Source organism: Heterocephalus glaber, unplaced genomic scaffold, assembly GCF_053883595.1.
Source record: "Heterocephalus glaber isolate CG9 unplaced genomic scaffold, H.glaber_assembly_v1.0 deba00001773, whole genome shotgun sequence".
In the NCBI taxonomy this organism is placed as follows: Eukaryota; Metazoa; Chordata; class Mammalia; order Rodentia; family Bathyergidae; genus Heterocephalus; species Heterocephalus glaber.
Window position 1 is genome coordinate 10,370,393 of NW_028258463.1, and position 13,311 is coordinate 10,383,703.

The window sequence follows — 13,311 nt, forward strand, 5'->3', positions numbered from 1 at the left end:
TTCAAGGAAACCAGACACTGTGGCTCTTTCCCCTTATTCGTCCTGTGCCTGTGGAGGCTGCATTTTGTATTCAAAGCAGGAGGCGCGAAGGGAAACACGTAGCTTTTTGCCTTTAGGTGCCGATGGCCCCAAACAACCCTGGAACTTGTCTGACTGGCTGCAAGGAGGTGCACAAGTAAACAAGGGCTGTCACCTGTCTGTCACCGGGGGAGCCGAGCAATGTAGGCCACTCACCGATCAGTGCCTGTCCTCAGATAAAGGCAGGGTGTCCTTCCAAAGAAGTGCAATTCCTTAGCATGCTGGCAGCAGTGACTTAGGGGAGGAGCCGATAAAGGGAATTCTGTCTAGCGATGGGGACCCACTGTAGTAGTAAGAAGCTAGGTACCTGACGGGCCCGGGGCTTAACCCTACCTGGCAGGAGCATGCACTGGCCTCTCTTTCATGAATGTGGGTCATGTCCATCACCTTGGGGTGTCAGACTGGGGCCGGGTGATGTAGCAGGGCTGCACATGCTCGTAAGACGAAATGACCTTCCCGTCCTTGACCTCCATGGTGATGGTGCATATTTTAACCAGGATCCGGGGCAGGGGTCCACAGGTCTTGCGTGTCCCAGTGAGGGCCGGGGATGTATACACGAGGGCAGGGCATTCCCGGGCTCTGGCCTTGCAGGTTGCCCACATGGAAGGCTCAGATTTGGTGGTGCACGGCTCACAAGGCAGCCTAAGGAAAAGATAGAATTTTACTTGGACTGAGGGGGAGTAATAACAATGGCAACGAAGGAAGATGGGGCTGGCAAAGTTGTCACATTTGTCCTTCCGAGTGTGTAGCTCACAGGCTATTCATTCATTAGCAGAAGAGCAGGAATCAGGCCGGCTCACTGGGAAACAGTACTCTAAATTGACAAGTGTTACGTTAATCACATTGTCAGTTCAGCAAATGCCAGAGCACCGTGGGGAGAACTCTGCCCCAGGAAGCCTGGGGTGGGGCCCCGCTGGCCCTGGGCTTTGACTTTTCATCTGCAGAGTGGACACTGCAGGAGCCACACTCGGGATCAACAGGGATGAGGGCCGAGCCAAGGGGCTCCCCATCCGAGTGTGAAAATTAATCAGATAATTTTTCTTATGGGGAATTGGTCACACTGTGGGTGATCTGAAACCCATCTATGGAGGAGTCTTCAGCAGCTTCAAAGACAGCACTCTGGTGCCTGTGCAGGAACAGTCTTTGGCTAGCTGGAGTAGTATGCAGTCAGTAGCATACGCCCCTTCAAAGTACCATTCTGCACTGTGGCTGGGAAAGTAAACTAGCGTGGCCTCTGGGAATCAGTATGGTGATTCCTCAGAAAACCAAAACTACAAATTCCATTGGATCCACCTATTTCCCCTTAAGTATCTTCCCCTAAAAGTTAAAGACATCACGGTAAAGTGATCCATGCCTCCCCATATCTACAGCAGCACAGTTCACAATAGCTAAATCTTGGAGGCAGTCTATATGTCTATCGACAGATGAAGAAAATGTGGTGTTTACACACAATGGAGTGTGGCCATACTCCCCTGAAAGAAATGGAGAGATCCCATAAAGAAAGATAAACTTGAGCTGTTTGTAGAAAATTGGATGCATCCTGAGACCATAATATGAAGTGAAATACATCAGGCACACAAGCTTAAATATCTCATGGTTTCTCTTACATGAGAAGCTAAACTATAAAGAGCAAAAGAAAAGCTAGATAATAGGAAGCAGGGAGATAGAATTTTTTCTCAGATGGGAAAGAGATTGAAAGATGGAGGAGTGGCTGGGGATGTAGCTCAGTGGCACCACGCCTGCCTCGCAAGCGCAAGGTCCTGAGTTCGATCCCTGGTACAGGGGGAAAAGAAAAGAAAGAAAAGAGAGAGCTGGAGAGGCGAGGGAGAGAAAGGAAAGAGGATGAGAAAAGGCATTAAGATGAGTTATGTACACATACTAACTCCATACAAGGGATGTAAACATTATGTATATGCAAACATGTGCCAATAAAAATAAATAACAATACAAAGAAAAAATCTGATCTTTCTTTGATAACCAGAACGCTCTGGAATACTGGAACTCTTTAGCATCCATTGTGCTCCCTCGTGTGGACAGGCCAGTGAAGAGAAGGCTGGGGACAGAGGTCTCTGATTAACGTGGCCAGACAGGTGTGCTTTGTAACTGCAAAGGTAACTCTGCGTTTGTTGGATCAGTTTGGATGAGGTGAGCCCATCTCAGGTTGGTTAGCTTATTATCATTTTAAAAATTCAACTTTCATTTTAAAAAGATACAAAACACGCATGTGTACATGCTGCTATCGGCATCGAGGATCAGTGGCCAGGCAGGACCGGGGACTTGAGCCCGAGCACAGTGTCCCTCCAGAGGGGCCTGTGTTGTCCTCTTCATCTGGGCAAGCAAGGTGCTCCTCTCCATACAGGGGAAAGCTGTACGTGACCAGGAGTGTCCATTGTTGGGGAAATGCTTTTTGTTTCTCTAGTAATGTGTAAAACTCTAGGAAACTAGACAACCACAAAGACTCGACGTGGTGTGCAGCTCTACAGAGCCACCACTCAGCCTACACCCCAAGTTCAGAGGAACTATGGGTCAGGGCTCCCAGCGGGCAGCTTGGGAGGGCAGGTGCACCCTCCCTCCCGGCTCCCATCAGGGGCCAGCTAAGCAGAGCGCCGTCCCCCAGGCCAGTGGCCTTTCCTGTGCAGGGCTCTGTTTGTTTACATACTTGCCATCTGAGCTCTCCAGGAGGCTGCGGTAGGTGGCGATCTCACACTCCAGCTGGGACTTGGTGTCCAGCAGAATCTCGTATTCCTGGTTCTGTCTTTCCAGGGCGCTGCGGATCTCCGCCAGCTGTGCCTCCAGGGTGTGGATCAGACTCTGGATCTGGGACAGCAGGGCTGTGTAGCGGGCCTCCGTCTCCCCCAGGATGCGTTCTTGGGAATCTCTCTACCATGCAGGAGGAAAGTCAGGTTATGAATGATGACTCCATTAAGTCCAAGTTATTGTTGAAGTCATTTTGAACAATGGTTTCTTTGTGACAATGCTAATGGATCTCCAAACCCTTTTACTGCATCCACCCAAATAAATCCAAGAACAAAATCATCAATTATGCTAAAGCTTGCTTTTCTTTACCATGTTTTCCCTCTCTGTTCTTTCTGACCATCTGATAATCTCTCACCACATTACCCTACTTATGAGAGAAAGAATGCTTTGAGCTTGTATACAACCAGGCATTAAAACACGTCACCTGTTCAATCAGTGTTTGTACCTTTAAACAGAAGTGGGCAATGTTTACCCATAAACAATTCCTTCACTAGGTCAATTTCTTTATATGCAAATCATTAGAGTTGAAACTTTGATGAGTAGCATTCTTTCCTGTTCTATCACTCTGTAAATCTATGGCTAACAATGAGATTTTAGGTTACCATAACCCAGTGTTTGCACGATCATCCCAATTCTCACAGATGAGAAAGCTGAGGTCCAAAAGGTTAAATGAGTTGTCCAAGGTCACACGAGTGTCTGGTGACAATACCAACTTGGGGGGAAGGTCTTCCTAACACACTTCACAGCAGGGCTTTTGAGTAATCTCCTTCTGTAGAGAAGCGGTGTAATGAGGTGGAAGTGCTACTGGCTTTGGAGTCTGAATTCTGGCTCTAATTCTTCTTTCTTTTGTGGCCTTGGACATGTCACTTAAGGCTGTAGTAACTCAGTGTCTTTCTACCTTTATAACATAGGAAAGACGACCCTCATCTAGGATTTGTCTTGGGAAAATCACCTTAGCTCTTGCAACTTCATCAGTAGTCTTGGTTGATAATCATTCAACCTCCCTCATAAGATTGTTTTATAATTCCGCTATGATATCTTACAAAAATGCTTTGCATATAATGAAATGATCTCCTAGTGTTTCCCAAAGTGTAATCCATGGATCATGATTACTGTGAGATGCTGTTAAAAAAAAAAGAGGGCCGCAGTCAACTAAGTTTTGGAGTGCTGAATACCACCTAGCCCCTTCTTGAAGATTCGTGGTGTAGGTCAGCGTATTGATGGGTTCCAGCAAGCCACCCTGTTTCGCTTTTGGTTAAGCCAGCACTCCCCAGACTTATTTGACTATGAAGTCCTTTTTCAGCCATAGACTCTGTAACAGACAAAAGATCTGTGGTTCTAAGGTGCACAGTTTGGGAAACATCGCAAGACACATGTGTCAGGGCTGTCAGCACCACTGCCATCTTGGGCTCTGTCAGCCTGCTGATACCATTTGCTGCTGGGCCTGCCGTTCAACCTCCAGAGTGTTCACGGTACGTCTCAGCTCGAGGAGCTCCGCCTGGCAGCATTGTTGCTGGAGATTGCCCGTCACCACCTGCTGGTTCAGCTCCTCCATCTGAAACACAAGGGCCACAGGAATCGTGGAAGGCTGACAAAAGAGCCCCCGGGAATGTGTCAGCTTAACGTTTGGGACTTTTCTACTCTCCCCACCTGGCTGTTGAACCACTGTTCCACGTCCTTACGGTTTGTCTCCATGAGGGACTCATACTGACATCTCAGTTTTTGTAGAATCTGGTTTAAGTCCACAGAAGGGGCAGCGGTCACTTCAATGTTGAGCCTGTCTCCAAACTGGCACTGTAACAAACTGACTTCCTTTGGAATGATAAAGAATGTGAAGTTACTGGGTGCACAGGTGATGCCGTGTTCTCATTCCAGTCAAACAGCAGTAATTTAGCTTAATTGTGTCTCAAACTCAGCCCGCAATAAAAGGATACTGGTTTATATGAGATTCCGAAGATAACTGAAGGCTGTTTCAGCTACGACTATGGATTTAAATATGTGCCCAAATAAATAATTAGCCAATGAGATCGGAGTTCCAGAAAAAAATTTAGGTCATTTTTAGGGATGGGTAATGGAAGACTCAGCACAGAAGAGGAAGGAAGAATACATAATGCTCCCCCAGTCTCTATGATGCCAATGCGGGCTTGGACCAACACTGATTTGCACCAACAGGAAGTGGCAGAAATCTGTATTCAGGGATGTCTAAAAAAGATGGGAAACCTGCGAGGACAGGAAAATTGGGACAATGGTGGCTTTTGGGTACACGTGGCTTTGAAAAGCATTAAACCAGTGGTTCAGGGAGCAGCCAGAGGCATTGTGAGGGTCCAAACCCACAGTAGTGTGTAGGGCAGGTGCCCTTGGTCAAGCACAATTCAAAGGAAAGGATGCTGATTTTAGAGGCGTCACTGTGTTGATGCTCTCGGTCTTTCTCTAACCTCCTCGTGGCTGGTTTTCAGGCCCAGCAGCTCCTCCTTCAGGGACTGTTCTCGAGCCTCCAAGTTAGCCTTCCCCAGGGCCAGTGCATCCAGGATCTGCTGTAGGGCACTGGTGTCAGCCTCCACGAGCTGGAGCACGGACACCTCAGTTTCGTACCTGTGAGTGGCAGACACAAAAGACATCATGAAGGAGACGGTGCGGGTCCCGCCAAGCAGAATGTCCTTCTACATTTTCTCTGGTCTGTCACTTAGTGTATTTCTAGGGAGGGTTTTGTTCTCTGGAGAGGTGAAACCATTTGATAAATACCATGATGTAGTTCTTATGCCTAAATGACCCAGAGGAATGCCAGATTGCTATACTCTGAGCGAGGAAATTTATCCTTCTACCTCTGCCTCTAGATGTAATGCAGTGTGAGAAGAGCCTTGGGTGAGGACTCAGGAATCCCGGTCTATGATTTGGCCCAGGCTTGTATTAATTGTAAGCAACTTCCCCATACACCACAATTTTCTCACCGTAAGTTGGGTGGTAACATGGGAACCCTGCCTATTTTACTGAACTCTTGCACTGGTAATTAATGGGTCCATACGCTTCAACCCTGGGTGCCGTACACCTGTGAGGGCTGTGAATCTTAACCAGACCTTGAACCTGATGATGTCTCCTGGGCTAGTGCCAGCATGCTAGGGAGCCGGAGGTGGTAGGTGTGGGGGTAATCTTATTGGCAGTGTTGAGGTCAGACTTGGGGTGACTTCTGCCATCCACGACAGTGATGGGTGGGCTTACTTGGCTCTTAAGTCATCTGCAGTCAGTTTGGTGTTGTCAATTTGTGAGACCAGCCTGGAATTCTCAGCCTTGGTACACAAGATCTAGAATTAAGAAATCACACACACAAATGAGACAAATACCAGGATCTCCTTTAGGAACCAAGGGGCTCATGTGTGGTTCAGATAGCAGAGGAAGGCCAGTTAGACTTTTCATAGGTCTTCAGAGCCCAAGAAGCTTGGGAAACTTTGGAAAGCCAGAGTTCTTGCTATGTTCTTAAACGATCAGCAAAAATTACTAAAATAAAGATGTATGCATGTCTTCCTGTTAAACTATAAAATCTGTTCTAAATTTACCTAACATGCTATGATCTGGTAGAATGTAAACTCCATCCAGGTAGGGACGTTTCTAGTTCACCCACATTTTCCCACATTCTGGAATAATGGTCTAGAACATGGTCGATAGTGCTCAGTAAATATTTGCTGAACACATAAAACTGAATAAATCTACATATGTGGCAGTAGCATCTTACTCTGAATAGGACACTTAGGTTTGGTGTAGAAACAAACAGTTGAAAATGTGAAGATGATAAAATAAGCAGAGAAGGAGATAAAGGAGGTGATGGTTGCAAATGGATAAGAACTAAACTGTGTGGAAATGTATTAAAGAAGAAATTAATTTTCTCAGAGCCTGGCTTTCTTATTTTTACTAAAGAAATGGTAGCAACTGGTTGTTAACATGTTTGACCTTGAGCTATCTAGTTATACAGAATGGCACAGCGTATCTCTAGGACAGGGAAACACCTAAAAGCCTGAATGGTACCCTAAGATGGTAATTTCATTCTAGAGCTTTTCTTATTCTTCCAGAAAAAGTTTCAGCATAGAAGGAACTAAAAATACTTAAAGTTTTAGCAAGTAACCATTGCTTGGAGATCATCCGTTCCCAACTTGATTAAATGGATTGCTAAGAGTCTTACCTTCTGTTGGAGCCCCTCAATGATGGTGTAGTAGGACAGGTAATCGGGACACAGGATGGGGAGCTCTTTGGTACACTCCTCCTGGATTCTGCCTTCCAGGGCTGCGTTCTCTTCTTCCAGCTTCTGAACCTTTTCCAGGTAGTTAGCAAGGCGGCCATTCAGAGCCTGCATGGCCTCTTTCTCGTGACTGTTGATTCCTTCCCAGTACCAGACACAGCTGTCCGGACAGGGACGGCCATTGAAGCTGCCTATCAGGTCGATGGGGGTGCAGCAAAGGCAGGGAGTAGAGCAGCAGCCCTGGCCCTCGGGAGATCTCAGGAAGTGGTTGGTCAGTCGGCAGCTGTTGGCTTCAGGGCCACTGTGATGACAGCTGTTGTTAGAAGAGGCTGCTCTGAAGTTTGTAATCCCAGAGCAGTTTTGGGGTGGGGTTGAGGGAGAAATAGTTGCTGTACAGCCCTGGGTATCCATAGTGTTGCCCAGCTCAGTTTACGTCCACATCTGTGGTCACCAGCTCCAGAACCCTCAGTTGAGCTCGAATTCCAAGCCTGTTGGCTTTTTCCTCTTTGAAGTGCTTATATAGCCTCCGCTCCAGGTGGTGTCACCACAGTGGGGTGTTTTCCTTTCTAATGTTTATAGCAAATCCCCCAGGAACATCTCGTTAGTCTGCTTTTTACTCACCTGGGAAGAATTACTTGGTCTCATAAACATGTGCATCGAGGCGGCTACTAAGTTGTTACCCACCACAAGCAGCACTTGCCATCGGGCCTAGAGCTTCACCGCACATCTTCAAAAGTCGGAGTTGTCACAGACGGAACAGCGTCCATTAGTAAGTAAGTGTGAGTATCGAGTTCATTAAATCCTTGTTGACCTCTCCACCCTGGATCCAACTTGACTAGGCATGAGTCCCTCCCTCCTTTTCCTCTCTTCTCTACAAAAGGGAAACTACTAACATCCAATAATTGTTGGTTAACTTAGAAATCAGTATTTTATTTTGTCCTACCCACCTGATTTTCCCCAGTATTTTATCGTTCGACTGAATAGTACTCAACAACAATAAGGAACAAATGAGAGGGTCTCACACTATCAGGGGAGAATCTCAAGATTACTGAGCTGAAGTCAGACACACAGGAGCACAACACGATGATTGCATTCATCTTACTTCCAGGAAGAGGCCAGACTCACCTACTGTGTGGGATATCAGAACAGTGGCACCCTCTCGGGGAAGGGAGTGGACTTGGACCCTGGAGTCGGTTTCAAGGCCGATGTTCTACATCTTGGTATTGTCTCCTGTCTTTTTACGGGTGGTGATGACTCGGGCGTATACGTTTTCAAAGCGCAGTCTTGATCAGCTGACATTACCTAGTGTGCCCAGAGTCGTACCTTCTGTACCAATCCTTTGTCATTCCCCATGCTCTTCCTGCCTTGTCCCTGGACAGCAGAGCTATTGTTGGGGTCCCCTTCACCTTTCCTCCTCTGTGTGTTTCAAGGGCGCTCTGGAGAGACCCTCCAGCTCCCGCACATCTGGTTCTCCTCTTCTTTGGGGCACAGGGAGGACCAACTCTTGTCCCGCTGCAGTGCGGCAGGACGTTACCAAGCCTTTATTTTCTAGTCCAGCGCCTCCTGCCTCTTTCCTTGCCCTGGGGTCTAAGAAATCGTGTTCCAGATGCTGCCATCGTAAGTCCTTTCTCTTCTTTTCTTTTGCATATGTCATTTTGGGGCCTCTCAGCCATAAAAACTTAAATTTACACTCTTCTCCGGAAAAGCACGTCTCCGGAGGATAGGGAGGAGTTTTCTTAGGACTTTGTCCTGGGCGGAACCTTCTGGGGGAAGAGGGTGCGAGGGACAGAAGAAGGTGTCTTTGGGACCAGCCTGAGCCCAGTAGCTGACAGAGGGAGGGAATACCCGCCCCCATGGAGCCAGCTGGAGCTCCAGGAGTAGCAAATACCGTTGGCATCTGCTGTAGCAGGACATTCCAGCCAGTGACAGACTGTGAAGTTGATAGTAGTCCTGTGAGATTATATTGGCGCATAATACAATGCTATCTTCTGGTGACTCTGTAGCCGTCGTAATCTAGGTGAATCATTACTCATAAGTTTGTGTTAACGCTGGTGCAAACAAACCTACTGTCCTGCCAGTTGCCAGTTGTGTAAATGATGCCATTATGTATGGTGTCCAACATTTTATAGCGATACTAAATGCCTGTGCTATTGGTTGGGATGTTTACCCCATGTCTTCTCATCATTGTCATGTGCACTCCTGCCTCAGAAGCAGCTTACCGTAAAGCAGAATGCTGTGTTACACTGGAAAGAGCCTCACACATCTCACATTTATCACATCTTTTGGTGGCGTGGAGAGGCCACACCATGTGATCAGCCGGTGTCATCCACGTTTGTGTGAGCACTCTTCATGCTGCTCACACAGTAACGAAGTCGCCTAATAACACATCCCTCACAGCATACCCTGTTGTTAAGGAGTACACCACTCTACTCAGTCACACCATGAAAAGCAGGGTTCCTCGGGTTACGAATGCTTCCTGCGGATGTGCTTCAAAGTCACTGGGTTTTGTGAGCGTTCTGGAGGGCTGTACACAAGATCACTGTGCAAAGCTTTTGTTGCTGTTGTTTGCTCTTCGAGATAGGTGGTGATTATAATTTTTATGTAATGCTAGGTGCTGAAATTATTGGCAGTTTGTTAAGTGATTTGTTGATGCTATGGAAATATATTCTTAACCAAAAATGAGGGTTCTCCTAGGGCCAGGTCTTAGAGTTCCATCAAGAAATACAATTGTCGGAATGGGGATTTAGTTCAGTGGCACTGCGCCTGCCTTGCAAGCTCAAGGTTGTGAGTTGGATCCCCGGTACAAAAGAAAGAAAGAAATACAATTGTCATTTCACTGCCTGACAGCCTAGAGCAATGCCTAGCACATCTATCCGTGTGAGAAAGGTGAGATTTCACCTTCTGCAGAGAAGCCTCTCCCTGCTGTTTTGAGATCTGAATCTTTCAATGCCTGAAATTCTTGCTCTTTGTGTATCATTTATTCTTGGTTTATCAGCATCCTCAATTAATTTATTGTGCATTGTTCAATTAACTCTAGGGTATGCAGTGATTCGAATTCATATTAATAATAAGTTTGATCTATAACTTTCCAATACCCTTTGCAACATAAATGAATAGGTACACAAATACTAAAGTAGAAATGTACCTAAAGCCATAGAAGTTTGGAAGTTTCAGATCATCATTGGAAGGTAGAAAGGAAGGACCATTGGGCCTGTCCAGGTGACTTGTGGTCAGAAAGGCCTGCGCCTCCAACCCTAGTGCCGTTTAGAGCAGAATAGATAACTCAAGAAAAGGTCAGATTTGGAACTAACCTTTATCATTAATATAATGTGCAGCAGGATACTATGCAAAAACAGTTGTGAAGGCCCAAGGCAACATGGCCCTGCACCCCAAGTGGACACCCAATATTAAAGATATTCTCCGACTCTGATTCCACTTTGAATTTACCCTGGCTGAAAAGACTTCTAACTTCGCAGATACAAATAGATTAGCTGGCCATGCAAACTTTCATACCTCCTGGAAGGTGGCCCTGGGTATCTTTTTGATGGAAGACTTGGATATAGTTATTTGGAGATTTCGTTACAGATGCTGAGAAAACTGTTAAACAAGAGGGTCTGTTTGCTACAATCTTCAAGCAAAAGGGAAACCAGTGGCAATGGCAGAGAACACAGAACCTGCGAGCTTCATCTGGTAGACACTTCCTAGTGGCTGGGATTTGTGGTTTTGTAGCACTACACTGTTACCTTTCTTCCAATTTTTTTTTTGGTACTGGAGATCGAACTCCGGTCCTTGCGCTTGTGCAGCAGGTGGTGAAACCACTGAGCTAAATCCCCAGCCCTTCTTTCTTCCAATTTTGTTGTCTGAAAAGTAACAATGTTTGAAAATCTTTCATGGATTTATTCACCTGGAAAACAATTCAAGTATTTTCACAGCTTTTTATTGTTAAATCAGGTGAGTATTACATAAAAATGACTAGTCTAAAATTTTAGGCCTGACAGTTTACTTTAAACCTGTATTAAATGTTATTATTATGCACAGAAGACAGAAATAGAAAAATGAAGAGAACTTTTCTCTAGCTTTCCACTGCTTTTTAAAACCTTTTTCATTTTGAAATAATTATAAATTCACGGGAAGTTGTAAAAAAGGCACAGCAGGCTCTGCATACCCTGGTCTTTCCCAACAAACAGCTTCATCTTGGTCAACCATAGTACGCTTGCAAAATCAGGAAACTGACACTGGAACAATGTTTGTGTTTAGTTCTATGTAATATTTTTTCACATGTGTAGCTTCAAGTAGCCGTCCTGGCCATCAAGATATGGAACTACTCCGTCACCGCAAAGATCTCCCTTGTCTTGCGCCTAATTTATTCTCCATCCCTGTAATTTTGAGATTGCGGTTTTCGACTCAGCGTAACGGCATTGAGATCCTGGGGGCACTTGGCTGGTTGTTTCCAGTTTGGGGCTGCTGTGAACAATGGTGTAGTTTCCTATCTCTTTGCTTTCAACCACGCATGTACCATTATATTTGAAGTAGTTTCTTATACAAGCCATCATGGAGTTGGATCATGATTTTTTTTTAACCCACTCTTCCAGCCTCTTTTAATTCATGTATTAAGGCTATTTTTATTTGCTGTAGTTATTGATATTTAGGGATTACTGCATTTCAGTTTTTGTTTTCTGTTTCTTCTGTTTTTTGTTTCCCTGTTTTCTTTTTCCTGCCTTTCTGTGGGTTATTTGAAAATGTTCTGGAATTCCAGTTATTTGTAGTATTTTTGAGTAATCTCTTTGCATAGCTTTTAAAGTTTTTCTATTTCTGTCTTCTGAGCATAATAATAATATTTAATACAGGCTTAAAGTTATGTATAATGCATACATAACTTCTTGTAGTGTGCTGTTATTTTTTATCAGTTTCAGTGACGTATAGACACCTCATCTCCCTTTATTCCTTCCCCATTTAATATAGTTATCTGACATATTTTGTTTATGTACATATGAGACAATGTTCTACTTTTTATCTCAACCGTGAAGCATAATTTAGAAAACTCAGAAAGAGAAGGAAATCTTTATGATGTTATTCATATTTTCCTTTTTTGTTAGTTTTTCATTTCCTGATGTTCCAAGATTCATTATCATTTAGTTTGTGTTGCTGACAGTTCCTTTTAACTTTCATTTATCTGAGAATATCTTGATTTCTTTTTCATTTCTGAAGGATAAATATGTCCTGTATATAGACAAATGGGTTGGCAATTTAAAAAATTTTATTTTCCATAGTTTATGGTGCCAAACATGTCATCATGTACATTGTTGGTAAGGTGTCATTTCTCTCACTACTTCTATGATTCTTTTTTTTTCTTTAGTTTTCAGAAGTTTGTCATGATGGGTCTTGCTGTGGAGTTCATTGGCTTTAGTCTTCTGGGGGGTTGGCTTAGCTTCTTGAATTGGTAAGTTTCTGTCTTTTTACTAACTTTAGAAAAAATTTACTCTATTTCTTCAGATATATTTTGAGCTTCACTGTGTATCTCTTCCCTGCAGGCTCTGATGACATATATGTTAGATCTTTGATGCGGTCCCAAAGGCCCCTGAGATTCTTCCTTTTCTTCAGACTATTCTGTGGTTTTTTTCTTTTCCAAACTGGGTGATATCTATTATTCTGTCATCAACACTACCGATGTTTCTCCCTTTGGCATGGCCCCTGGCTATTGAGTCTATCCACTGAGGTTTATCTTTTGGCTTTGTGGTACTTTTCAGTTCTAGAATTTTCACTGGGCTCTTTAGGTCATCCATTTTTTGCTGAGAATTTTTTAGTTTTTCATTTGTTAAGGAGTTTATCGAAATCACTTGTTGAAGCATTCTTATGATAACTCTCTTACATCCCTGTCAGATAATTGTAACATCTTTGCCATCTTGGTGTTGGAATCTGTTGATGGTCTGTTGTCGCTTGAGATCGTGCGGGTTCCCGGATGAAGAATGAGTTGTGGTAGAAACCTGGTCGTTGGAGTGTTACGTTTGGAGCTGTGGGGTCCTCCCGAGGCTGTGTGTACCGGGGAGGGCAGATGGCTCCTGGTGCTGCCAGGAGGGAGTGAAGTCTGGGTTCTCAGACTCTTCCTCTCTGTGGACGCCCAAGCTCCGCCCCTCATCGGTGTCAGGATGGCTGGGGCTGCAGGCTCCTCTGATGCCACCTCTGACCGAGACAAGGTGTCTGATTATTGTGTCTGATGGGCCTTCCGGGACACTGCAGGGGGTGACCCC

At 44.9% G+C, this 13,311-nt stretch overlaps 1 protein-coding gene across 1 annotated transcript; it reads right to left on the reverse strand.

Annotated features, from left to right (window-relative positions):
• Window positions 1-416: 416 nt before the first annotated feature.
• On the reverse strand, window positions 417-7,539 carry Krt39 (keratin 39). The gene is made up of 7 exons (XM_004859854.3): window positions 7,007-7,539; window positions 6,052-6,134; window positions 5,271-5,427; window positions 4,486-4,647; window positions 4,265-4,390; window positions 2,738-2,958; window positions 417-720 (listed from the first exon to the last, which is right to left on the reverse strand). Exons 1-7 carry the CDS (start codon window positions 7,472-7,474, stop codon window positions 462-464), a joined length of 1,476 nt encoding a protein of 491 aa, XP_004859911.1. The 5' UTR covers window positions 7,475-7,539; the 3' UTR covers window positions 417-461.
• Between the last annotated feature and the right edge of the window lie 5,772 nt (window positions 7,540-13,311).